Raw genomic sequence first — 26933 nt, 5'->3', positions numbered from 1 at the left:
GGATCATGATAAAATCTGATAAGATGCCTAATGTCACTTAATCATTGAGTTACTTTAGTTCTCGATTGGAGAGGGACTTAACTAAGTTTATGTTTGCTTATATATATATATATATATTTTAAAATTAAGTTAGCCGAGAGGCCAGAATCAATAGGTCATTGTAGAAAGCAAAAGGAACACATTTGATATCCAAGTAGGCTTGGAGAAAAGATGAGATGTGGTGAATTTATTTTTAATTATTCTTTTTCTATAAAGAGGAATGTAACTTTACGTACAAAATTATCAAACATATATAGACCTCTATATTTTTATTTTTAAATGACTTAACTATATATATACTAAATATTTATAGGTGGGTTATATAGATTGAGAGGAGATCCGCAGTGGAATTATTGGCATGCACATGAATAGAAATAAATAAATAACTAAAATAATTGAGGGAGACTTGACAAGTAAACCACTTATCGTCATGTGCACACTAAGGTCTTCTTTATTTATTTTAATATATATATGTTTGTAATTTGCTGAGAGAGTCGATGTTAACTTTTGAATGGTTCGGTGAGATCTATTGAGTTTTGAATGTGTCATAATATATGGTTTAGGGTTTTTTTTTTTTTTTTTTTCAGAATAGTGTTAAGATATTATTTTGAGAGCATTCTATTCTTTATTCCTAGCATTTGGTGATACTATCTCTCTTATTTACTCTCTCATATTTGACGTAAATTTGTCGGTAATAATTAGGATCGATTTCTTGTTATAATTTTGCATGATCCCTTGTATTTGTATATATAATAGATAGGAAATTTAATTGGAACCGACTTGATTCGATCCGAAACAGCCTTGGACTCAATTAGGCTTATAACTTTCAAGGGGATCTGCAAATAATCTAACCAATAGATCTTTTTAAAATTGGGATATGTTGTCGCTCTTGAAAAGAACTTTCTAATGAATCTAAGATCACAGGATTTAGACAGTTAGATCTTAAGATACCAATCGAACAGTGGTTGAAGGTCAATTAAATCCTAACTTGATAGCTCTTTAATGGCTAGATAGATGCTAAGTTAATTCCTTGGTGTAAAGGAGGAGAAGTTGTTGTAGAAGAGGGGGATTAGGAGTTAAAGGAGGCTGACCAAAAACTTAGGCAGTGGAAGGAAATAGGTGGAAAAGGACGCCAATAACTAAAGACAATTGAGAAGAAAATAAATGCACAATGCTAATTTAGTTTTCTCCACATATTTATAGTGACTTATTTTAGGGATTCATCAATTAAGTTAAACAATTCTAACAAACCAATAATTTTTGACGCGGTGCGTTTAAATACACTTGGTCCTTGGCGTTCGAATGTCCCTTTAGTAAAAGGCTTTATTCTCTTAAGCAAACATAAACTAGATAAAAAGATTTATCCTAATAAATCCAATGCCGTGAATGGATTAAATCTGACCGAATCTTATTCGAGTCAAAATACTATCCCAAGAAGATAATAGTATTTTGATAAAAATAAAATTAATTTCCTTTTCCGTTTTTAAGGGTAAAGAGGTTGTTGGTGATCCGCGCACAATAATTTATAAATAAAATAAAAATAAAAATAATGAATGAGTGCTTAAGATATTTTCAGTAGTCACGTGGAGAGAGATAGTAATTCACGAGGTCTAAATGTAATTAATCTAAACTTATTATTTTTAGCTTTAGGTGAAGTTGACCCCGCTTGCCGCTTGGGCATGGGTTTGGATTAGGGTTATCCCATTCCCAGCCCCATCTCAAAATCGGCGTCGTTTACTTTTCACCTCCTAAGACGCCGCCGACATCGGCGTGAAAGAGAGAAAAAGAAAAAGAAAAGGACATGTGAGAGTAAGTAAGTAATAAAAGTGTGCGGATTTAATTGGAAGGCAGGCGCCCACGAACCCACGATTTTGTCTCATCATTTGACCTTTCGAACAGAAGAGAAGAGAAGAGAAGAGTAGAGAGGAGAAGAGAAGAAAGGGTAAGAAACCTCCTTTTCTGATCTCGGAGACAGGAAAAGGAGGAAGGATGATGGATAGCAGCACAGGTTCCTCCGCCGAGCAGCAGCAGCCTGTGCAACAAACTCCAGCTCCTGTGAGTAAGCTATCTCGATTTCTTTTTTTTTTTTTCCCTCTCTAAAGTCCAATCTTTCTGGATCTGGCTTTGGATTCCTTCTTGACAATTTCGAGTTGGGTTGCTCTTGGTTTCTTCATTTTTTATATTTGGGTCTTTGTTTTTGGTCCTGAATTTTGCGTTGACCTTGCCTCCTTGTGTCCGTCTGTTGTCAGATCTTTTAGTATGGCTTTGGCTTTGGATAACCCATGGACTGGGTTGGAGTGATTGCGATGCTTGTTTCTACTGCCAATCGTTCCTTGTATTCTTGTGTGCTACTGGGCCTGAATTTGTTATTGTGTTTGAAGTGGTTGAAATGAAATTGAGCTTCCTAGCTTGTTGAACGATTTTAATTTGACGGTTTCTTAAATTCTTCACACTTTAAGCGTGCAGGAAATTGTTACCTTAGACGAGCTGAGGCAGATTGTGCATTACAAAAGAACTCATGTTCTACTCGTTTCTTGCTTTTGACTTTAATAAGAAAAGGATCCGCATTCTTCTATGACAGATCTCTCGACAAAATCATATAGTTTTGTCATTAGGATGTGTATAACTTGAAATGCAAAGACTTATTCTGATTCATAACTTATGGGAGTTTATGTCAAGTGGTGGATCTGTTTTCCTATTAGTTCCCTTTGCAGAGGTTCCTTTGTCTATAGACCTGATCAAATACTTACAGTTTTCGAATCTTGTTAGATGCTTGATGCCATACTCAATGAACTCTCTCCCTATCTCCATTCCAAGGCAAACTTGTCAATCTGCATCTTAAGATAAAATCATAATTATCCTGGCCATATATTTCTTTTCTTTTCTTTCTTTGGTCTCTCAAATCAGATTGCACCACATTCCTTGGGAGTTCCTTCTCAGTTCTGAAAGTATATGATGGTATATCATGTGTTAAATTTTGAATTATAACATAACTATAATAATCAACCTCATTCCAATATTGTGTCTTGACCGAGTTTATGAGTTATCACTTGCCAATCAGCAGTTAAAGATTTCCATCGTTAATTTTTTTGGGAGTTCTGTTGCACAAGAAGTGGATATAAGCAGTAAATGACGACCCATAGATAAGCCAGTTTGATAAAGCCTTCTAGATGCATTTCGTTCTCTGTTTTTTTCCTGGCTAATTTAATAAAGCTTACCCAGAAAGGTCAACTCCTACTACACAATCAGAATGACTGGCTATTAAACCAGTTCAACTAAGCTTGCCGAGTCCTTTCCTGAATTAATAAATCTGATTTTATCTCCGTCAAATTTTCTTTCTGGTTTTCTTTTCCTTTATCATCATGACTTGCAAAAATTGATCCTTTGAATTATTCCAGATCTCTGATTGGATTCATAACTGGGTTCTTATCTAAATGTTTGGTTCAATGTAGAACCTGAACTTAAGGTTTGGCTGGCCAAATTTATAATCCAGGTTTAGTTTTTTCATCGCTCTTATGTGGTTTTTGTCTTTCATTTGATGAACTTTAGCAGTGTGACACCAATCCTGGTTTAGATTGAATTTAGGCAGCAGATTTATGGCTGGTTGATTTCTTGCTTGGAGTGGTGATCAGCCCATAGGAAGGAAACATTGGGCTTACCTCATTGCATGGTGGTTTGCAACTATTGAGAAACATTAGAATTGTAACCAGTTCAAACAGAGAATCAGTACCTCACCTCCTATTTACCTCATTATGTCTTTCTTGTCTAACGCTTTTTCAAGCCTTCTCATCCTTTATTTCATTATCAAATCAAGGTCTTACATTGGTTGCTTTTATAAAGAACACATTTCAGATCCAACAATGTTGAATTTAGCTTTCCATATGTAGTGCATGGCATCAGATTTTTATGGGTCAGTATTTTCGAAACAAAATATTCTACTAAATCAACAAGTAAATAATCAACAAGTAAATAATGATTGACATTATGCTATAATCATCTATTAATTAACTTTCGGGTAATCTTATCATGTATACTTCAATGTAGACAAGGACCTCACATATGTAAAAGTTAAACATTACAGCTGTGGAAGGTATTTGGCATCAATGAAACTCTTTTGATGTTCTTGTTGATAACGACTTCGTCTGATCCTTAACTGTAGGTTGCTCCTGGAAAAGGATTTACTAAAACCTGCAAATGCCTTGCTGTGGTTCTTGTTGGAGGATATGCTTTGCTCCAAGTCTCTCCTTCAGCTATCAATTATCTTGCACTTATCCCTGCAAGGTAGCCTTTGGAGCTTTATTTATTTTTCCTTATGTAAAGAGTGGAGGCCATATGTAAACACTGTACATATTATTTATATGTATCTCTTTGGATGTATAGAGAAGTTAATAGAAAAGGGGACATACAGAACCCATGCATGCTCACTGCAAGATAAATCTACATGGATGCTCCTCAATTAAACATATATAGAAGGGGACAAATATATAGAAAGATCATTTATCCAGTGACACCTAAAGAAGCAAACCTACGATGCTCTTTAAGTCTATAAAATGATATTTCTTTCATTCAGATTCAACTACTGTGAGCATAATAGTATTTATGGAGTTGGTAACTTGGCACTTATTGGAGTTCTGTTTATCCTGTAGGACTATTCCATTCGTGTGGAATCTCATCACTGCTGGCTACCTTGAGCAAGTTCTTCCAGGGGTTGGTTATATTCTTATTAATTAGTAGCTTACTATTCTCTAATATCAGTACATTAAAAATGTTTTTCAGTTTCTCTTTTTAAAATTGCATGTCCTGTGTATAATATTGCTCTCGTATATGGTTTTTAAGTAGATTTCTTGTTATACATTATTATGGTTACCATTTTTATATCCTTTAAGAATAGGAATAAACAAGATTAAGATATTTATTGGGTTCCATAGACATTACAAATGGAATCTTATATTACATGCTTTCTGTCCCTAATTATGATTTCGTTCCACATTTTATATCCTTAAGGTTTTCTTTGACCATCTTTAGTTGGTCCTTCATAATTATCTATGGAAGTGATGAAGATAGACAGACCGTTGACGAGTGGTGACTCTTGGCTATGCCGATGGCACAATGTCAATGCAACTGGCACTTTTGAGTTTTGACCGTTGTTGTCTTTTGAGCCCTATTAGATTAAAAAGGGTACATTGAAGTTAAATATACAATCTCTTAATAACTATATCTGTCAAATGAAACTATTTTGTGGATTCATCTCTTACAGCATTATGTTGTCTATTTCTCCATGCAGTATTGGTGTAAACTGCTGCCGTAATGTTTTAATTGCAACCTATTCATTTGAACTTTTATGAATTCAAAGGTGAAATTGGTAGATTCATTTGAGATAAATCATTGATGTTTAAATTTTCATGATCTTTCTGGGTTAGCCACCAAACAGAAGAGCTGTCAAGAAGATATTACATTACTTCCAACATGAGCAACAAAACTATTGTTGACCACTATGATTACTGATCACCAATCAATTGGTTGATAGATGCTGGCATAGTCCTCGGTCCTTTATATAGGTAGGGATAGATACAGTAGTGGACAATATGGGAAGAATTCAACATTGTCCATAATAGCTCAAATAAAGCTTTTGATAAGATATGTTGGCAACAAGGCTCATTTAATAGTAGACAAGACTTATATAATTTTTTGTGGGCTCATTTCCAACCTACATATACAATCAGAACTCAGAAGAGCTTCTCAAAGAGATCAAGTTATAGAGGTGATAGTTTTCCCACGATGCCACATGCCTCTCTCAAAATGATTCAATTAGAAGCCCTAAAGTTTGTACATGTTTAGGCCATACTGAAATTCTAGGCCTCTTTGAGCTTGACTTTCTCGTGTAAATACAACACAGTAACATCATATCAAGGAAGCATAGATTCCATTGGTTAAATAGTAAATACAACACACTAACATTAGCATATCAAGGAAGCATAGATTCCCTTGGTTAAATAGTAAATACAACACTCTAATATTACCATATAAAGGAAGCATAAATTCCCTTGGTTATCTCTTTCAGTTTAGTTCCTTTACTTTATGGTGTATTCTTCTTCTGCTTGTTCTATGTGTGTGTGTGTAGTGTCATGAGGTGATAGTAATAGTACCTTTGAAATTGCAGGCTATTGGCAGCTCGCTTGGTCTTCTTTTCTGTGGAAAAGATCTGGAACCAGTATGGGGTCGCAGAGAGTTCTTGAAGTTTGTTATATTGACCAATTTTCTTACTTCGATATGCGCCTTTTCTACTGCAATAGCACTGTACTACATAACAAGGAAGGAGAGCTTCCTGTAAGTAATGAAGTTCAATCTATTAACTGTTGCAGCATATTCCTTCTTCACCAAGTTATTGCATCTGACTTATGACTTGTTTTTCCTAATTCTGTGATGTCATCTGGATCTGATATTGAGATGCTGGATATCAAACGGTTAGATTAACATCGCATGATATTTGAAAATGGATATTTCAGTACTGAGTATCAGAGTACGTCTTTGATCAGTATTTTGTTTGTAAGGACAAAATAGTTCAACTGATGCACAAGAGTGCCCACTGCATGAGGCTCCTGCCAATGCAGGGTATGAGGACCGATAGATATATGCAGCCTTAACCCCATCAGTGGGGAGTTTGTTGCCATGGCTTGAATCCTAATCACCTGTTTCCACTTGGATGTAAGGTGGAAAGTGAAACCCTGGGTGCACTCTACTTATAGGTTCAAGTACTCAGCTGATATGGAATCAAGCTTCTAAGTTTTAATCCTTTATTGCATACATAGGTGAAAAAGAATTTCTTGCAAGAGACATGCAAAATTTAACATTTGCTACAATTGCATCACATGATTATAGTACCGTTATTGATATGGAAGGTTCTTTATAATGTTAAGCCTTATCTCAGTCTTGATTTTCTTTTCGCTACTTCAGAGTTCAGCATACAGATCTCTCTGTGACTACTATGGTAAAATAAAAATATCTCTCAAGATATTGCTGCTGAATACTTTAAACAAGACTTTTTATATATTTTTTTCTTTGAATTGTGTTATCCTTTTTCACTTAATGCTCTTAAAGATTGACTGTACATCAGAAGAAGTAACTGTATACTCATCCAGATTTCCTTTTGCTTTATTCTTTTTTGACAGATATACACCTCTCTCTGGCTTCCATGGGGTTCTTGCAGGACTTCTGGTGGGCCTGAAGCAAGTACTACCAAATCTTGAGCTGCCAATGTGTTTTTTCTGGAAGATCAAAGCAAAGGTATGCGTCTAAGTTCATTATAAGCATGAGGATTTGCATTATTCTCTAAAGAATTTGGTGATGTTGGAATCTTGTTTTGCCCTTTTCCAGTGGATGCCACTTTTTGTCGGAGTGTTCTCGTTAGTTATGGCCTTCATTGTACCAGATTCCATAAATTTTCTTCCAACTTTACTGTCTGGCATGTATGTAAGTTGGATTTACTTGCGTTTCTTTCAAAGAAATCCGAGAACTGACCTTAAGGGAGATCCAAGTGATGAGTTCTCCTTTGCTAGCTTCTTCCCTGAATTTATGAGGTGACATTTTTCCATTGTTCTGCAATAATAAAGCACATTTGAAACTGGTAAGTTGAATCATGCTAACTTAGTTAAAATTGCAGGCCAGTCATGGAACCCATCGCCTCAGTGTTTCACCGTATTCTATGTGGAAGATCTACAGCTTCAACTGAATTTGGCCATCTTAAGTTGCCTGTTTCGGATCCTCTTGTAGCATCTAAGGAGAGGTACATCCCTTCGTTTTTTTTTATTCGTTGATGTCATTCTTCCGCAGAACTGCAGAAAACATTCTGATCTTAATCACTGTGAACTTTATTATGGCTTTCTGACCAAGAATGGTCAATAAGTTCTTATTGCTATCAAACATAATTTTTGTATTTCCTAGGGGTTGGCAATTTTTTTTCTTGTCTTAACTAATATTAGAATAACTGCAATCATGCCAAGTGTGTAGCGCAATCATAATTTTGTTGTCCATCCTAGGGTTGTAATGGAGTCAAGATCTGTTCAAGCTTCGTTTGAACTAAATTTCAAGCTCAAGTTATATGATCAAGCTTGCTTGTTTTTTCTCATTTTGAGCTTACTCAAGTTCGAGCCTATATGAGCTGCTCGGTAAGCAAAATCACATATATTTCAAGCGAAGACTAATTTAAGCCCAAGTTAGATCAAGCTTGATGTCAGGAGGAGAGATGGATATCTAGATCTTGATCTAATGGCTCTATACTATGAATAGCCTTATTGAGTTGATCCTACATGTGATCATGCTCGGCTTGAAATTAGTTTCAAGCATACACTAATGAGTCAAGCTTGGCTCATTTACAAACAAACCTACCTTGATCGCGCTGAGGTCGAGCTGGCTTGGTAGACTCGACATGTGAAAATAGGACTCGTAGACATATTTAGCAGCATAGGATGATTTAGGCAGAATTATCTAACAATATGTATAAGTGGGGACAAAATAATTAGGTAATTTTTGTGGTACATCTTACTGGAAAACCTATGCATCCATCAGGTGGGATGATGCGTTATGAAAGGCTAATTACCCTGGAATAAACATCTTCCTGTTGTTTTTTTACTTTAATCGGATGCTCTTGTTAATTTTCTCGTGCCATTATGATGTTATTTATCTGTTCTTCTTCAACTATTGCAGTGAGATGGAGCAAAGATCAGCAGCTGAGAAATCTGCTGCCACAGGAAGCATGGAAGCTACGTCACGCGGGGATGCTGCAACTGATGTTTGAAGCTCTTCAAGATCTGAAAATTACTACATTCATGATGATAGCATTCATTCAATTACTGTGCAATGGCCTAGTCAATATGCACTAGCAAATTTGTTGGACTGCTTTTGTTTCATAACTAAATTATAGGCTTGAGATGAGATTCAAACCAGCACTTCATATATATAGTGCAGAAAATGTTGTCGTGGTACAATTTTTTTAATTTTTATGTAACTTTCTATGAATGAAATCATGTACGATTTCTTCCAGAAAAAAGAAAAGAAAAGAAAAGAAATCATGTACGACAAATCCCTGTGTTCATTGTAAAAAAAAATATGGTATCAATTTTGCCCAAGCAGTACCCAATGATCATCACTTTAAACCCAGTTTCGGTACACTTCCGATCTCTAGTTGGTGCTTTCTGGTGAGTTGATGAACATTTGCATGCTTGTTTCAAAAAATAGACATCTGTGATTAAATCGATAAAGAAAGAGAGAAACAATGAAAGGATGTCCATATTGAAGCTCCAAGCCATAAAATATGATCTACAACACCAAAAATTATCTAATAAACAAAGAAAAAGAATGTGGTACGAAATGGAGACGTGCACCAACACTCACTCATAAGTTACTGCTCCTAATGAGGTCAGATCTTTTTCTTGCTTTTGTTAACGACTCTTTGTCGATGTGACTAGCAAACCTCTTGGCCCTGTCCTCTTAGGCCAAATAATGTAAATATTTTCTATGGAATTTTAGTGTTATGGTAAAAGAATGGTGCATATTTTATTAATACCAAGGCAAAATACTATAGAGATTTAAAATTAGATAGTGTTCGGATGGCCTTTGAAAATTATATAAATTTTCGTCCAACAAATTAAATAAATATATATATATAAATTAGCTTTTAGAAAACTAGTAATCAGCAAACTAGTAGTTACAAAACTAAACATTGCAAAAGAAATTTCAATTTACTCTCACCATTTGTTGTAAGTATGACCAATCTTTTTTTAAAATAAGAACATTTACTTATTTCTTAATATTTTTTTATATATTTTATTTCTACTCTACATATTCATAGATTTGGTTCTACCATTAGAGACAATAAATCAAGAGGATGATCACATAATATTTGCTATTTTTTGGATTTATTTGATTATCAATCAGATTGATAGTCTTGCCATACATCGATTCTAATAGGTACATCATATATTAAGGAAAAATTCTTGAAGATCGTGTCAGTTTCCAATGGACGCTCACATCTTCCATGCCGTTGTGATTTTTTTTAAAGTTATTTGGTCAAAACCTTAAAATCTTATTACTATTAAACTCACTCGAAAACTGCAAACTTGGCAGGCTTCACCCATTCATAAGCTCGGTTTTAGCCCAAAAACCTATGGGCGAGTGGGTGATAATAGACTAGAATATTTAATAGGCTAAAATTTAGCCAACCTAATCCGGCTCGAAAATTCCAGCAGAACCCATCTTAATCCTGCCCAATCTAAAATCAATATCATATTCTGTCTTCCTACTTAAATTTTTCTTCCTGCATCATATTCTAATGGCAGAATAACTAAAAATTTGGCTACTCAAAGTATCATCGTTTAGTAAAGGGAGAGAATTCTTAAAGAAAAAGGAAGATACAAGGTTCTCTTCTCTACATTTCAAGAAACAAAAATAGGTCCTCATAGTTTTAGAGAATGGATAAGAGAAACTGATAGAGAAATGGTCATTTCATCCCTAAATTTTAGAGTAGGGAATGGAATAGTGAAAGATATGTGAATGCTCTACGGCATGCAGAAAGAAGTCATCTACAAAACTAGGCGAGAAGCCAGAGACTGTCAAGACACACATATATATGATCAAATAATATATAGTTCATCATCTAAGCTCATCTATGTAGCAAAAAAAATCACAGACATGAGCTATACGGGATTCTCGGAATGACTGCTAAGGTTCAAAACCAGTGACAGGGTTTCAACAATTCAGACCTGATCAAAATGTTACATACCTTTAGCCTACTGTACCGTGAGTGCCCCTGTGTGCAGTGCACACCTCCAATAGAGAGTTGAATATAGCTGTATATGTATGTATTGTCCCGTGAATGAATAGCACGCAAGCATGGCTAGACCCTCAGAAAACAAAATTTAGTAGTACATTTGTAATGAAGATAGAATTGGTAAAAAGATCTGCTGAAAGATGTATGATCTATGAGCAGACAATCTTAAGTATGAACTTTTATGCGAATAAAATTCTATTTATATTTTGCTGAGAAAATATTCACAGAAATGAACATATTTAGGTATATCAAGTTATCAACCATCTACAATTAAACTTGAACTAATAAAAGTGAAATAAGCACCATAGGACTGATACCAGCATTTACAACACTGAAGTATAATTGCCTTCTAGAAAGGGTCATGATTTATAATATAATTTCAGTTCTGAACTTTTGGTCCAATCAAAAATCAAAAGATCAAATGGAACAATTGACATCATTCGATTGACCAAATTATAATTCGAGTTCTGTTAGAATATTATACAATAACTAAACAATATATATATTAACTGGTAGCATGAGATGATATATTAAATTATTAATTAGCCTTGAAATAACCAAATCCTAAAGTAGCAAATAGACATATTAAACAACTTGATATTTTCCAACCAATTCATTCAGGTAGATGGGATATCCAGACTTGCCAAACAATGACAAGGCTAATGCCTAATAGATGACTAATGACAAGTATAGCCTGCAAAGCTAGTGAAGGACAAACAACTTAGTGCATCATACCTACTTCAACAACTTGAATGAAGTAACTAACTTGCATTTGTCCAAATCAAATCCTGGCCAACACCACTGTTACATGAATACATTCATTATGTACTAAACCTGTATCTCCACATTCTGCAGAATCAATCTTATCTTGGCCATTCTGACTCATGAAATAAGTAGTGCAGCAGGACATTTCAAGTAATAATAGCAACATCTATATTCAAGTAATGCGCCAAAATCAAGGAAACATTGGCAAGAAAGAGAAGAGAAAATATAAAGATTTTCTATACAGAAGGGGAAGCATTTTACATTGGGTGAATAAACTGACTGTACATAATTTAGCACATGAAAGAAACTAATATGTTTCTTTTTTGTATCAAGTTGAAGAAGAAGTCAAGTTTAGATCAACTAATATCGCGGCCAAAATTTGAGATGACTTCACATCAAGTACAATGGATTTATGTAGTCCATCATTTGCAAATCATCTATAATTATATATAGACTTCATGTTCATTGTGAAAATGATAAATTCTTCAGGACGCTCTGTGACATCAAGCCTACCAAGTTCAGGCCATCGGATATAAGGAGGAAGAATGTACAACAATGATCCAAAAAGTTGATTCACCTAGTATAAACAAGCATAGAGAAATAAGAAACAATAATTCAAAGAGCTAATGCAGACAAAGGTAAGGAACTAAGGATGTAAGAAGAACTAACATTATAGCTGAAGCTTTTATGCTGATCATTGCACCAAACAGACTTTGTTCTTTTACATCTGTGCAAAATGATAAACAAGTTAAAATAGAAAAAGAGAATACATTTCACTTCAGAACTTCATAAAGAAAAAAAAATTAGAAAAGGTATCCTACATGTGTGCCAGGTCCCAAAAAATAATTATTCCGTTGCACATTCAATTTCTTATTTGTGTTGTCTACAACATTATTGCTCTGACTAATAAGCCTTTTATTTGGGAGAATCATGGGATGCACTTGCATGAAATCAGTTGGAGCCATAGGCAATGAATCAGTTTCCAGGTTCACATTTACCACATTATAAGAGTGGCCACCAGACATCGTACCACTGAACGCCATGTTAACATCAACTATTCTGTCTTCCCGTGACTCCTCATACCTAATTACTTTGTCTCTTGCTTCTTTCATGACTGATAAAACAAATTCCTTCAGATCAGATTCCATTGCTCCTATATCCACAACATCTGCAAAGTATTGGTGACCGTGCAAATATAGTTCATCATAGCTTCCCAGATCCTGTGCTGGCGTCGCATTCGAAGCAATTAAAGATGCATGCAGCCGCTTGAAATCCTTCTTCCAGCGCTCAAGTATGTACTTTGAAGGTAATGTCATAACATATTCTTGTCTCAGTACAGCCAGTGCATGGCAGCATAAAATACCTCTGAATTGAAAAGACCGGCAAATACACCAGACATCTTTCTCAGAATTGTTGTAAACAACTGTATAGTCTACTTTTCTACCATCTGCTACCTCACTGGCAATATATGTAACTACAGCCCCACTCCTGTTGGCTTCATTACAAATAACATGCATCAATTGTTTCACCTCATCTTGAAACTTCTGGAAGATGTTTATTGTGTAGAGCTCTGCGATCTGCTCTTCAAACTGCAATCCTGATAACAGTTGTGGCCGGGAATAGGATGAACGAAGATCTTCAGAACTCTCTTTCTCCAACTTATTTTTCAGAACAGATTCATACTGTTCAAAGAACACTTGAAGCGAGGTTTTGGTTGACACATGTCCATCAAAGAAGGATTCCGCCTTTTCACTCCTCTGGGTGGTAGACAGACCTGCCCAGAACGTGTGGTTCACAAATGTAGGTGCCCACTGCTTCCTATGGTCATACAGCGAAGATAACCACACATTCTCTTCAAGATGATATTGCGCAACCACTTCCCCCCATTCGTTTTCAAAATCAGTTACAGTAAGGCTATCATATACAGCCTTCTTAAATCTTAAAAATATCTCTTCCCGTTCCTCCATATTCGCAATTGCTTCTTGGAGCTTCTTCGTGATATGCCAGAGGCAAAAACGATGTCGAGCATTTGGAAGTACCTCCAAAACAGCTTCCAATATGACATCACAATAATTAGTGATTATTGCATCAGGTGGTTTATCAGACATACATCTTAGCCATTTTCTAACAAGCCAAGTATAAGTTCCCTTGGTTTCCTCCGAAAGAAGACCACACCCTAACAAGACGAGTTGACCATGATTATTCACTCCAAGGAATGCAGCAAAAGGGATGGCAGACTGACCAGCCACGTGCATTGTCTCTAATATAATAACATCATTAAAATACTGGTATGCAAATCTAGATCTAGGATCAGCCCAAAAAGCAGTCCTGAGTCGGCCTTCTTCATCAAGATCACAATTGTAGAAGAAATTTGGATATTTAGCTTGCATACGATCAAAGAACTTCATTAGAGCATCAATATCTCTTTCTCCAATCCGTCGTCCTACTTCATTTCTGCTACCCTTTCTAGGGCGACTCGTGCATCTCCTACCTTCTGTAGCTGCGTTAATGGACTTCTCAAGATATTCACCCAGCTCGTCACTGATCTTATGCTGGATCTTCACCGATTCAGGCAGCTCCCTGAAGCACTTCATAAACCTCACCATGTCTGGGTTACATGGATGATTGTGCTCCAGCTCTAGAAAATCCACCTTCCACCGGTTCATGAGCTTGGTGTCTTTAATGACCATCATAGCCTTGCACTCCGTCCTCTCTGCTGGTGTTCTTCGAGACCGAGTTTGCGGACTGAACGTGGTGGCTGGAGTTAATCCGGGCTTCCCACCTTTACGACATGTGAAAGTAGAACGGGTTGGGCTCCCCTCAAAGTTACGACTAGTCCTTCGCACAGCTGAGAAACCCGTTCGATACGCGTATGTTTTGTAGAAGCTGAATGCCTCATTGATCGACTCAAATACCATACCGCGCCTAGGTGTCAATGCATCATCTGTATCCTTGGGCATATACTCTTCTTCCCCCTCCTCGTTGCTTTCACTCTCATTAGCAACCTGCTCTGCGGTGGATGGGTTCTCATTACCTTGGTTTGCAGTCTCATTCGCTTCCTCGCATCCTTCAATCTTCGGCTCAATTGGTCTATCCAAGGAATCACTCACTTCATCACGGATCGCGATCTTATCAACTACATGAACAACCGTGGAATTATTGTTGGCCCCGCCACTCCAATCCTTATTCTCCTCTGCACGGCCTTCGTCACCATCTTGACCGGTGCAGTCAGGCAAAGAAGTTTCAACCAGGGGATCAGTCTCATTCGTTTCCGCAAGGACTCCTATTCCATCGCCAGCATGCTCTTCCGAAGCATCACCAGGACGATCGTTCACAGAAGGTAGCTGTTCCATCTATCATACAGTCACCAATTTTCCTTCTTATCAATATTGAATCCAGCGAACAAGTGGTCAGGGTTCAAGGAGGGTGAGAAGAACCCTACAGAAGTATAATTGAAGTAAAGCCCCAAAAGATATCCCACGAATTGGATTCAATAAAGAAAAAAAAAATCACGAACTTTTAATGCCTAGAAATAGGAACAGGGAGAGAAATAGACGCACCGGAGGCGGAGTGGAAGATCGCAGCCGCCGCGCCGCCAATCTCCAGAAGCCCCGCAGCAAAGGCGGGAGGGGGGGAGATTGCAGGGAAAGAGGCGAGTTCTAGGTCACCAAGATCAGCACACAAAATTTCGACATGGATGAGAGAGGAGAGATAAATGGTATGGTGGGTAAGGGTTTGCATTTGCGAATTTTACATTTTCGTCCTTCTGGTACCCAAAATGATCAGCGCGGGTTGGCTGATCCCAACTTTTTCTGTTTTCTGTACCCCAAAAACTGAATCTATCTTTTTCTTCCTTGTTTTTTCCTTCTTTCTTTCTTTATTTTAACCCCCAAAGAATTGATTAATTTGATACATACCCCTGTACAATAAAAGATGTGGCATGGCCCAAACTTATTATTAAGTCCTCACAAAAATAATATTTGCGACAGAATTCTATTTACCACACCTTGTGAGTCTGAAATAGTTGCGCCATCCTTAGCTTAATAATTCTAAGCTTCTTTTTTTTTTTCCTTCTTTTATTATCGTTATGAATTAAAACAATCTAATACTCTTTAAACCACTACACATATACAACTTAATTATAACTAATAATCGAAATCAAACATATACAAAATAATATATTATAGAGATAATTCTCTTTTCACTTCTTGAACTATCACATGATCTCATTAAACTAAAAAAGATACCTCGCCCCCTGACATCGTTGATGAAATTGATAAATTTATTAAATTGCCCCTTAAGGCAGGATAGTTAAGTGGCTTAGTTAATATTAAATATATATATATATATTTTAATTCATGCATTGCCCTTGTGCCCCTTCACTTCTTATCCTCTTCTCGGTCTCTGAGCAAATCTCACCCTAATTTCTCCTCTCTCGATCCATCCTCTCTTGATCTCTCCTTGCTAAAAGAAGAAATCATTCCCTCATCTTTCTAACTCCCTCTACCCAAACACACCACCACATTTCAAGTTTCTCTGTCTGCTTTGCACCAATTTATAGGATTATGATTCCGATATAATCCTTAGTCTCTTCGACCCCTATGTTCTCCATCGACAACTCTAGAGGCACTGCCAGCATCGACGACTATGGCAAGGGCAAGACGGAGGACTTGATTACCAACATCATCTCCTCCAGATGGCTGATTGAGCCTGATAGCCAACATCATCTCCTTCCCAACTCCATCCACTCACAGTGACAATCGTTGTTGATGGCGAAGAAGTTTTAGGTGAAGCTGGTGGTGGAGAGGATGGAAGAGGTTAGGGTGGAGGAGTCGGCGACGAGGGTGACGATGAAGGTGAGGTGGAAAGGGGCAAAGGTGGCGTTGAGCTAGCTAAGGAGGTACTTACTTTCTGGAGAAGCGACAAAAATGAGGTAGACACTATTAAGCAAATGGCTATTAGGAGCAGCACAACTAGCTCTTTCTTTGTCTCCATTTTTCACTGAAACACAAGGACTAATGGCAAACACTCAAAAGAGCAAAAGATTGTAAGAATTGAGAGAGACCCACTTGGATTCGCTTCTTGGGTGGCCGATCAGACGATGAGTTGGAAGTAGACCAACAACTCTCTCTCTCTCTCTCTCTCTCCTCTCTCCTCTCTCCTCTCTTCCTGTGTGTGTGTTTAAGGAAAGAAGGGAATGCCCAAAAGGGAATGCATTAATGCATCAAATAAATTCGGATAGAAAGAAAATTATTTTTCATTAAGATGTTCTTTTCCATCTAGGGGGGTTATCCTTCGTCATCTTTGTCAATGTAAGTTGGATTTGGTCATCTGCTTGTCTTCAACTTCAAGCGGTGGTTATCTTGCCACATCTCTCTCCTTTGAAGATCAAATAGCACATACACTGTCCATTTTTCTTGAACTCTCTTCCCCCTATAGAGAAGTAGATTCTAGCTTGGTGGATCTATTCAAGAGAAGAGAGAAAGAGGAAGAGGAAAGAGAAAGGGTGTTATTTCACAAGCAAAGGGTATTTTTGTTATTATAAAAGTCTCTCTTGAGTTGCACATGACTTGTGTAACAACCTATTCTTAAAAAAAAAATTTGCATGAGACGAGCTGAGGGTGCCACGCAACCCTCGGGAGTATGCGTGTGGTTGGGTGTGAGATGATGATGTAGCCTATGAGCGTAGCTCTGCAAGAGCTTAAGTTATAGACTTGAAAGTCTGAGAGGATGCATGCTATATAGTGTAGCATTGACATGACCCTTGAGCGAAGCTTGGTGTGAGCTCGAGTTTGAAGACTTGATAGTCCGGATAATGTATGGTAAGTTATCAATTGCTAATACATGTGTGCATTGGAAAAATATGACAAGTATGTGATACTGATGCATTCTATTTGATCATGATGCGCATTTTCATATTTACTTATTGTAGCATATTTCATCACACTACTTCTAAAATATAGTAGTGGATACTTGTTTGGCTTTATGCTCACCATCGTTTGATAGAATTATTTTTAGATTAGTTGATGACCTTTGGGCCTGTGGAGGATCCAACGAAGACCAACTTTTAGTCTTCTAATTATTATTTTTATTCTATTCATGTAAATTAAGCTACATGACTTGTAGCTTTTACGTGGGTTTTGACTTATATTTTATGGATATATATTTTCGGTTTGTTGTGGCCTTGGTATTATGGGCTTCTTTGTTTGTTTTATTTATGGAAATATGTGCTTTTTGTTTGTATATTGTATTAAAATATTAATCAACTGGTCATGTAGTAATCACGAGGGTTCTACCCATGTGAGGGGCATGTGTTTGGTGATGGATGTTATACAAGTGAGGTATAATTGATAGTTTATGGGGTCATTTTGTACCAAAAAAAAAAATTTGGAGTTAATTATGAAAAATAGTGATAGTATCCCTATGTAATCAAGTAATTCTACTAAATCATATTGGTAAAAAGCAATTGAAAATTTGTTAAAAAAAGGTCTAAATCGGTCATCACCCCCTCAAAGTACTTTTATTTTTACTAATCATCAACCCTTTAAAAATAATTTTAAGGCTCTTAGGCTTGGTGGTGTAATAGATCAACCCTTTTCGATATATAAGAAACTTAAACTTATAATATTATAGATAATTAGGTTGGATAATTGGGCTAACTTATAAAAATAATGGGCAACAAGAGGCAAAATCCAACTAGTACACTCAACGCTATATTCCTTTAAAAAAGATTGGAGAGAATTACCCGCGTGCTGATATTTCAGTAAGATCCAACAAAAATAAGTTCAAATTACATAAAATTAGAATAGAGAATAAGATCTAGACCTTTTATAAGCCTCACTATTTAAACATATATATCTGTCCAATTGAAAAAAATCACAAATATCAAAAGAGGAGAATATAAGAGTCAAATGTTTTAGCAAGAACATAAGTTTTATTGTTGGCTAAGAGCACTCACATTTCTATATCTCTATCAAGAAGGAACACCAAGAGAGTTCCACGGACTACATATCAACATGGAGCTCTTAAAATAGCATCACAATTTAAAACACAATAAGAAAGGAAAAAAGAAAAAAAAAACATCGCTATAGGTGAAGATCCTCTGCAAAAGCAAAGGGCAAAATAATTCAAAACATCATTCAAATCTCTTCTTTGAAGAATTTCTTCACTTTTAATATGATTCTAACCTCAACCTATGTGAGAGTAAGATTAAATAGAATATTTGCTATATGCTAAACCTCCTGTCATTAGCTATCGTCACGAAGACTAACTGGATTTTAGGTTAAACTAACCCATGATGCTCAAATTATTAGTATACCCTTGGATATTCATATCCATACCCGTTAGTAAACTCGACCCATTTACATTTAGTAAATCCCCATCTTTCCCCAATCTCTAATCTGAAAATTCTATCTTTCTTATCCTAAAACCCCATTTTTCCAATCTCTCTTCTAATCTCTCTTCCCCAATCTCTCTTCATTTCTCTTCTAATCTCAAGATTTACCTAGGTGTTCTTGAAGAGAAAGGCGAAGGTGCTAGTTATTGAGCCCTCTTCCCCAATCTCTCTTCTCTAACTCACTAGAATGGAGATATGTTTCTACTCTATGAATTAAGACAAGATATTCTCCACTTAAGTAGTATTACCTTTGTTTGAGTTTTGTATAATTATTTTCTATAAGCCTTTACTTATATCCCCTTGAGTACTAGGACCGTGCATGTCAGATGTTTGTAGAAATGTCACAAACAAAGTTATTAAGTAGATTACTCAATTGCTAACCTATTTGCAAGTTATTGATCTTGTTATTTACTATATATTGTTAAATTCTTATTATCATATTTATTATCCCTATTAATGTTTATCATGATATGCATAATTTATCACAGATACATTTTGATGGGTGAAATTGTAGCGAAGATCAAATTATATTATGGGGACATATGAAAAGACATATGATCAACCATCTGTGCTACAAGTCACCTGCATTGCAAGTCTTTTATCACTTTGAATAATGGCATTCATCTTTTGAAAATGTGTAATGATTGTCTGCTATTAGTGTATGTCGATATGTATGCTGATATAGGGGAAGAATACTACAATAGTGAGTATAATGATGGATGTACAATCAAGATGACAATCCAATAGCGGAGACAAATGTATATGATATATTTGGTGATGAATAGTGATAATGATAATAGTGCAAGGGACAAAATAGGTAGGACTGACTCCTACATGACCCACTATCCGGCCCAATTCAGATAGAAATTTTCTATAAAATCCAGATATTGATCGAATTTTTGAAAAAAACTCGAATACGGATTCAGATACATGTTTGATATAATTTTCAGATTCGAATACGGATATCAGATATCCGTTTATCAACATTTTTTTTAATATTTTATAAATTTTATTTAAATAGTGAATATTGATATTATTACTAATGATATATTATATTTTATTTGTAGAGATTAATTTTACTAATTTTATATATATTTGACATGCAAGAGATCAACATCCGTCTAAGATCTGATCCTCTATCCAAAAATTATTGGTATCTGTTTGGTTAGATATTATGTTAAATTTCGCTATCCATTCAATATTTATATTTGAATCTATATACAGGTAAAATATATGAATCCAAATATGAGTTGAGCACTATCTAATTCGTTTCTAATCTGTTTCACCCATATGATATTGACAATGATGATAACTCATCTTCAGATGATCAAAGAGATTTTAGAAAGCAAATATATGAGCAACAAAATGAGGATTCGTCGATGGTTGTTGGTGTAACGTATGACAATGCCAACAAATTTAGAGATACACTATGATACTGTACAATTGTTCACCATTTTAAAATCATGTACATAAAGAATGAACCTGATAGAGTTACTGTTAGATGTGCACAACAAAGGTGCCTATGATGACTACATACTTCTACTATGTTAAGTGACACAATAATGTAAGTGAAATTAATAATATTTAGAGATACACTATAATACCGTACAATTGTTCACCATTTTAAAATCATGTACATAAAGAATGAACCTGATAGAGTTACTGTTAGATGTGCACAACAAAGGTGCCCATGATGACTACATACTTCTACTATGTTAGGTGACACAATAATGTAAGTGAAATTAATAATATTTATGGTAACAAGATGGCGAAAGCTAACTGAATAGCTGAAAAAATTATTGAAGCCAGTTGGATAGCTGAACAAATTCAGAGATACACTAAGAGACTTTGCATTTACTCACCATTTAAAATCATGTACATAAAGAATGAGCCTGATAGAGTTACTATTAGATGTGCACAACAAAGGTGCCCATGATGACTATATGCTTCTACTGTGTTAGGTGGCACAATAGTGTAAGTGAAATAAATAATATTTATGGTAACAAGATAGCGAAAGCGAATTGGATAGTTGAAAAAATTATTGATTGGATATGGCTTGAGCTAAGTTTAGGAATCAATGTGTTAAAAGGAAGGATGAAGGATGCATATCATGTGGAGTTAAGCTATGGTAAATTGTGGACTAGAAGAGAGATTGCTTTGAAAAGAATATTTGACAATGGAGAGAAATTATTTCTAAAAATACCAACATTATATAAAGATTTGTCTAAGAGGAACCCAAAGAGTGTGATAAAAAAATTTAATATTGATGATACATAAAATAGATTTCAAAGGTTCTTTGTATGTTTCAATACTTGTATTGATGATTTCAAAGGTTCTTTGTATGTTTCAATACTTGTATTGATGATTTCAAAAAAGGATGCAAACCTTACTTGAAGATGTATTAATTTCCTTTCTGAGTATGTGATATATAACTGAGTCATGAGAAATGAACTCTAGTGTGTTTTGTTGAATGTTAATGAGAAACTATGTGATGTCTCTTTTACTATTTTCTTGTTGATTAATTTGCTAGAAATGTGACTGAATGTGAAGTGTAGAAGTAGCAACCGTGTTGTAAATGAACTCAAGTGTGTTTTGCTGATGAATTGAGTATTTCTTATTAATTGAATGTTAATGAGAATTATCGGCTATCTCTTTTACTGTCTTCATTTTGAATGATTTACTAGAAATAAGACTAAACGTGAAGTATCTCGTTAGAGTTTACTGTCTTTTTTGTTGATTGATTTGCTTTGAATGCTAATGGACTAAATAGATTCTAGCTTTAGTCTAGTGCTTTAGTCTATTTTGATGTCGACGTTATGAGATAGAATTAATTTTAGCTGCAGTTTCATGTTTGCTAATTTTCTAGCTTGTTAGTTGCTGACTTGCTTCAAATAGGAGACCATGACTGTAATTTATTGGTTGCTGACTTTGTTCAGCATTGAATCCACTGTCAATATTCACTTGAACTCTATTCACCCTCAATATTCTTTAGAGTTCATTGATGTACTTACTTAGTCGTTAGTATGGGTTCAATTTAATGATTAGGCATGATTTAAGTTGTAGGATCCTTCTCAACTCATTCAATTGATCAGTCTCATCAGAATAGAATTATAGCATAATTATGAGCAATCATTAAAATTGCTAAAAAAATTACTCTAATGCAAAGTGATTATACAAATTACTCTAATATAAGAGTTTTTAGCTAATACAAGATGATTAAGTTTTACATATAATTGAGGCACATCATACTAATAAATAAAAGTCTTATAATCATCCCAATGGTCTGCAAAATAATTAATTGGCTAGTCTTCTTCTCCAATAATTTCTGATTAATTTCAAGCCTACAAAGTTGATACTTGATGTCAATGGGTTTAAAGTTGATATCATAGCACCAAGAATAAATTCAGTTTCCATCATTTCCTTCTAAGGTCAATATCAGTTCGCTCTTTCGAGTCATTGCAAGAGTATGAAAGTACTTAGTATTTTTATCACCCCAAGCAACAAACCTAGTTCGAGCATTTTGTTGCCAATACAATTTCGATTTAAGGAGGAGATATTCATGCATACTCTTGATAGCTTTCTCGAGTAAAATGTCATTTATGCCAGGACTACCAAACTAGAGGGCTAGGAGCTTCTTTTCAATGTCTTTGAGTTGCTTGTTTAGACTACTAGCATTAGGCTGAGAATAGGATTTGATTGTGAGTGAAGGATGCTACATTGCGAGAAAATGAGTTTTTCGTCGCAAAGGCCTCTTCCCAAGCAGACTTGCATTGCAGGATAAAGGAGTGAGATTTTATCCACCAATTTTCAAACTTGACGTTGCGATTATTGAATGAGATAGAGATTGGACATGATCAAACCGCTTTAAATTGTATCATTTTTTGTCTTTGTTTTTAAAAGAATAAGATGACTTCCGGCAGGTGTCTTCAAACCCAAGTGGAGGGTGTTCGAATGTTTAATTCACGTTCGCACATTCAGAACACTATTTTTAGGCGTTCGAATGTTTAAATATCGTTCACATATATAGAGCATGATTTTTAGCTGTTCAAACATAATTGAAGTGCGTTTGAACGCAATGTTCGATTGCTTGATTCACGTTCGCATATTTAGAGCCCTGCTTTTAGCTATTCAAACACGGCGGAGGGGCGTTTGAATGCACGTCGGTTAATTTGTTTCGCATTAGGATTTGTTTAGGATTTTTAGATAATTGACTAGCCTCTAAATATGTAGAAAAATAGCCATCTTTTGATTATTGAATATTGAACTTTGTTTTGTATTTAAGCTTGAGCCAAACTTCTCTTCTCCTTCCTCCCCCTTGGTACCCAACTTGAGCTTCCTTCTATGGCAGAGGATAATCCTCTATCACTTCTCCCTTTTCACTCTAGTGATCATCTATACTTGGAGGCTCCATTCTCCCACCTCATCTCATTCAAGATACTAATCCATCCACCATAGACATTATCATTTTTCAAAACTCTAACCACATCATCGTCCATCATGCAATTTCTTGACCTTTGGTCACTATTTCATTCATAAATTTTGATCTACTTGCCTAATCGATGAGATTTTGATTGTGATGGATTCCTAACTTCTATAGAAATATTAGATTGTTCCAATGGTTGGACTGATTTCTATTGACTTCGAAAGTTCCGTATTGAGTTCTGCCAGGTTAGTAACTTAGATAGACAATCATCTTCCTTGAGGTTTACCGAAACACTTAAACCTGCTGTACTGGGGGAAAGTGAGCCTGGGATTAAGAAGAGGGGAGAGTGATCACTGGAAATAGCTAGCAGGTGGAGAAACTTGATCGAGGGGAAGAGCGTGGTCTAGGAAGTCGAGGCTAGAGCATAATCAAGGTTGTAACAACCATACTCCGGCACATGACTTTCATGAGGCTTACCCTTCTCGCGAGCATCATGTGGGGGTTTAGGAGCTCAACAACATACCACCAAGAATGAAGAAACCTGAATAAATTAAATAGAATGTAGAAAGAGGGCCTATAGGCGACAGCAAAATCATCCATAATTTAAAAAAGGGTAAGAATTCCTTACAAGAGTACATGCTTAGAGTAGCTACAACAAGGGAATATAGATCCCTTAACATGAGAACAAAATAAAGCATGAAAAGAAATGTCTTATTGCCCTATGAGCTAACTGCTGGCATTTTGCCAAAATACAAGTTAATCTACATCTAGTATCAGCACAGAAAGAGCTTAACGCTTATCAAGTGGCACTATTACTAATTAAGTATCATGAATAAAAATACTCTCAGTCTAGAAAGATAATGGCATATGCACTAAGCAACTGAATACAACGTAAACTAAGGTATACAAGTCATGAAATGGCTAGCATGGTCTGACAAGACTACAACTATTTTATCTATCGCTTATACATGGCACGCCTTCTACACAGGCCCTCGACCATCAACATTTGCTCAACAATCATAGTGGCCCTCAAGAGAGGGTAGACCATAACGGTAGAATTGTTTGCATGTAACCGGCGAACAACATGACCAGTCGTTCGCCACTACAGATAGGAACCCCAATCGTAAGCCCATCATAGAAGTTAGTATCACACATCGATGTGACCATCTGAGCTCGCGGCTCCACATCATCGCATTACTTTGTAGTAATTTATGAGTCGTCACTCAGATGCCCCTACCCTATGTCATCAAGTACTACTAGGTCTGCGTTATCCTACCTTTACTCTCTAGCTTAAACACCTTAAAGGGGTTAACTCTCACTAATCGATAGTAAATCGTCTATCGTCCGGTAAAATGGCCACCTGATTCTTTGGGATCCATAGACTAAGACTTGAAGCATGGTGTAATAACCCAAAATAAAAAAATAAAATATATTACAATATTGTAATTAATTTTTTTTTTAAATTTGGGCACGACGTGCCAAGCCTTGTGCCCATACGATGCCACCTAAGCAGCTTGGCGCTGGATGGGGGCGCCATGCGTCGCAAGCCCAGCCAACTGGCGGCGATAGGACCTACCCCGTTGCCAGCACCGTCCTACCCCCCTCCCAACCGCCTCTCTCTCTTCCTTCATTTTTATTTTTCTCTCTCTCTCTCTCTAAAACGCTCTCGCGTTGCTCTCTCCCTCTCTTGGTCTCTCTCTCTCACTTTCTCTCTTTTCCCCTTCTTGCCGACGTTGGCCTACCGCCATCGCCACCGCCGAGGTGAGCCCCTCTCCTTGTTTCTTCTCTCTCTTTCTCTTCATCACTCACTCTAGTGATCTCACGTTCGTCGGACTCGAGCCGCCAGCAAGAGGCCGACCGCTGGCTAGCCAGCAGTAGCAAAGCCCCTCCCCGCTAGCCGGCTTTCCCTCCCTCCTCTCCTCTTTCTCTTCTCTTTTCTTCTTCCTTTCTTTCTTTCTTTCTTTCTTTTTCTTCTTCTTCCCTCCTCTCCTTCCTTTCTTTCTTTCTCTTCCTCCTCTTCCTCTTACTGCAACAGTGCTGGACTTGGCCTAGCATTGTAGTAGACAGTGCTGGGTTGAGCCCAACACTATAGCAAAGAAGATTTTTTTTTTTTTTTTTTTGCTTCTGTTAATTATACAATTATTTTTTAATTGTTAGGTAAATTAGTTTATTTAGATAATTAATTGTTTTTTTAATTAACACTCACTAGTAAAAGGAGAAGAAGGGCGGTATGCATGCAAGTTCCTTCGAATCTAGACTTTTTAAGAGCAAATTAACTTAGTCGAGCTTGTTGATCTTGTGTTTGCCACGGGCATTCATGTGGACCAATAGGAGATCTCCTTATAGTCTTATTTGCGAACACCTTTGTAACACCCAAAAAAAAATTAACGGAAAGCAGGGGCACATGCGCACCCTCACCCTCTCCCTTCTCCTTTGGTCTTCCTTGGCCTAACAAAGTAGTGCCTCGGTCAAGCCAAGGGGAAGGGAGGAAAGCAAGCCTAAACCTCCTGCGCACGGCACCGTTGGCATGTGCAGAGGTCTGACCTTAGGTAGAGGGTCGCTACCTCGCTAGCTTTTAGGATCATAACCCAGACTTCATCTCCCTAATGAAGCTAGAGGCCTTCGGCAAGACCAGATGAGCTAATCACTTATCTATTTTGGAGGGGTAGGGAGTCAATGATTGAGTTGGCCTTGCTCTTATTGCATTTCGTATTTGAGATGAAAGTGACAAAGGAGTTGGTGCTGAGGATGATGTTTCTCAAGTTCCAGACTCTCATTAGGCCTTCTCGCCCACGATAGTTCCAGGCGATTAAATTCATTACTGTTTAGGCAGTGAGATATCTTCCGCCGCCTTTGGTTGAGTTGGACATGTATGATGCTCGAATCCTTACTGCTAGAACTAACTGAAAGTTTAACTTCGGTAGCATATGGAGAGTACCATTTGCCACTGGAGCTAGACAAAAGGGAAGACTTGCATTTAGAGGGAGCATATTTCGGCTTTAAGGCTTGGTCTTCTATTTTTTATGAGAGATCTTTGAGTTCAGAAGAGGGTTTTTGATTTTTGGTTTGGGCTGCATGTTCATGCAGTGGGGTGAGAGGTTGCGGTGGGAGGTGGAGGCTTGGCTTTCTTGATGGAAGAGCATTACCGAGAGAGATGTGAGGTGGTGGAGGTCGGGTTTTCTCGAAGGATGTGGAATGAAGTATGGGAAGATATCTATGTCACAGCATGCATGGGAATGAGAATTACAGTAGTGAAGGACGTAGGGGATTTTGGAATAAGGGTGGTGGAATTAGGAGAGTCTATAGAGTTAGAGGGGAAATTGAGGTTGATTTGATCGATGGGAACCGAGATAAAGCATTGACCTTTGGCATTCGTTAGATTGGCAGCTAAGGGTCCTAGAGCCTTAACAGATTGACATGGGGGCTCCCGATGCAAAAGGATAGCCTCTTTAGTCTTGTCAGATGGGGGTGATGATTTGACTCGG

The 26933-nt window shown here is 36.6% G+C and overlaps 2 protein-coding genes across 2 annotated transcripts; one reads left to right on the top strand and one right to left on the bottom strand.

The window, feature by feature from the left end:
* The first annotated feature begins 1888 nt into the window (after positions 1 to 1888).
* On the top strand, positions 1889 to 9118 carry LOC140761337 (rhomboid-like protein 19). The gene is made up of 8 exons (XM_073098616.1): positions 1889 to 2094; positions 4199 to 4320; positions 4686 to 4746; positions 6200 to 6366; positions 7209 to 7323; positions 7414 to 7616; positions 7700 to 7822; positions 8743 to 9118. Exons 1-8 carry the CDS (start codon positions 2029 to 2031, stop codon positions 8831 to 8833), a joined length of 948 nt encoding a protein of 315 aa, XP_072954717.1. The 5' UTR covers positions 1889 to 2028; the 3' UTR covers positions 8834 to 9118.
* Positions 9119 to 11850: 2732 nt separating this feature from the next.
* Positions 11851 to 15415, bottom strand: LOC140761424 (protein FAR1-RELATED SEQUENCE 6-like). Its single transcript, XM_073098735.1, has 4 exons — positions 15190 to 15415; positions 12451 to 15067; positions 12299 to 12356; positions 11851 to 12206 (listed from the first exon to the last, which is right to left on the bottom strand). The coding sequence occupies exons 2-3, from the start codon at positions 14980 to 14982 to the stop codon at positions 12351 to 12353; spliced, it is 2538 nt and encodes an 845-aa protein (XP_072954836.1). The 5' UTR covers positions 14983 to 15067; positions 15190 to 15415; the 3' UTR covers positions 11851 to 12206; positions 12299 to 12350.
* Positions 15416 to 26933: the final 11518 nt, after the last annotated feature.

This window comes from Typha angustifolia, chromosome 6 (assembly GCF_048772165.1).
Source record: "Typha angustifolia cultivar Huaian chromosome 6, ASM4877216v1, whole genome shotgun sequence".
Classification (NCBI taxonomy): Eukaryota; Viridiplantae; Streptophyta; class Magnoliopsida; order Poales; family Typhaceae; genus Typha; species Typha angustifolia.
This window is presented reverse-complemented; position numbering and strand designations above follow the sequence as displayed.

Bases quoted from the DNA above. Each gene is read 5' to 3' on its own strand.
- LOC140761337 (XM_073098616.1), top strand. From the start codon at position 2,029: ATGATGGATAGCAGCACAGGTTCCTCCGCCGAGCAGCAGCAGCCTGTG. The intron at 4,747-6,199 runs GTTGGTTATATT...TTGAAATTGCAG, and splicing joins TTGAGCAAGTTCTTCCAGGG to GCTATTGGCAGCTCGCTTGG. The intron at 7,324-7,413 runs GTATGCGTCTAA...GCCCTTTTCCAG, and splicing joins TCTGGAAGATCAAAGCAAAG to TGGATGCCACTTTTTGTCGG.
- LOC140761424 (XM_073098735.1), bottom strand. From the start codon at position 14,982: ATGGAACAGCTACCTTCTGTGAACGATCGTCCTGGTGATGCTTCGGAA.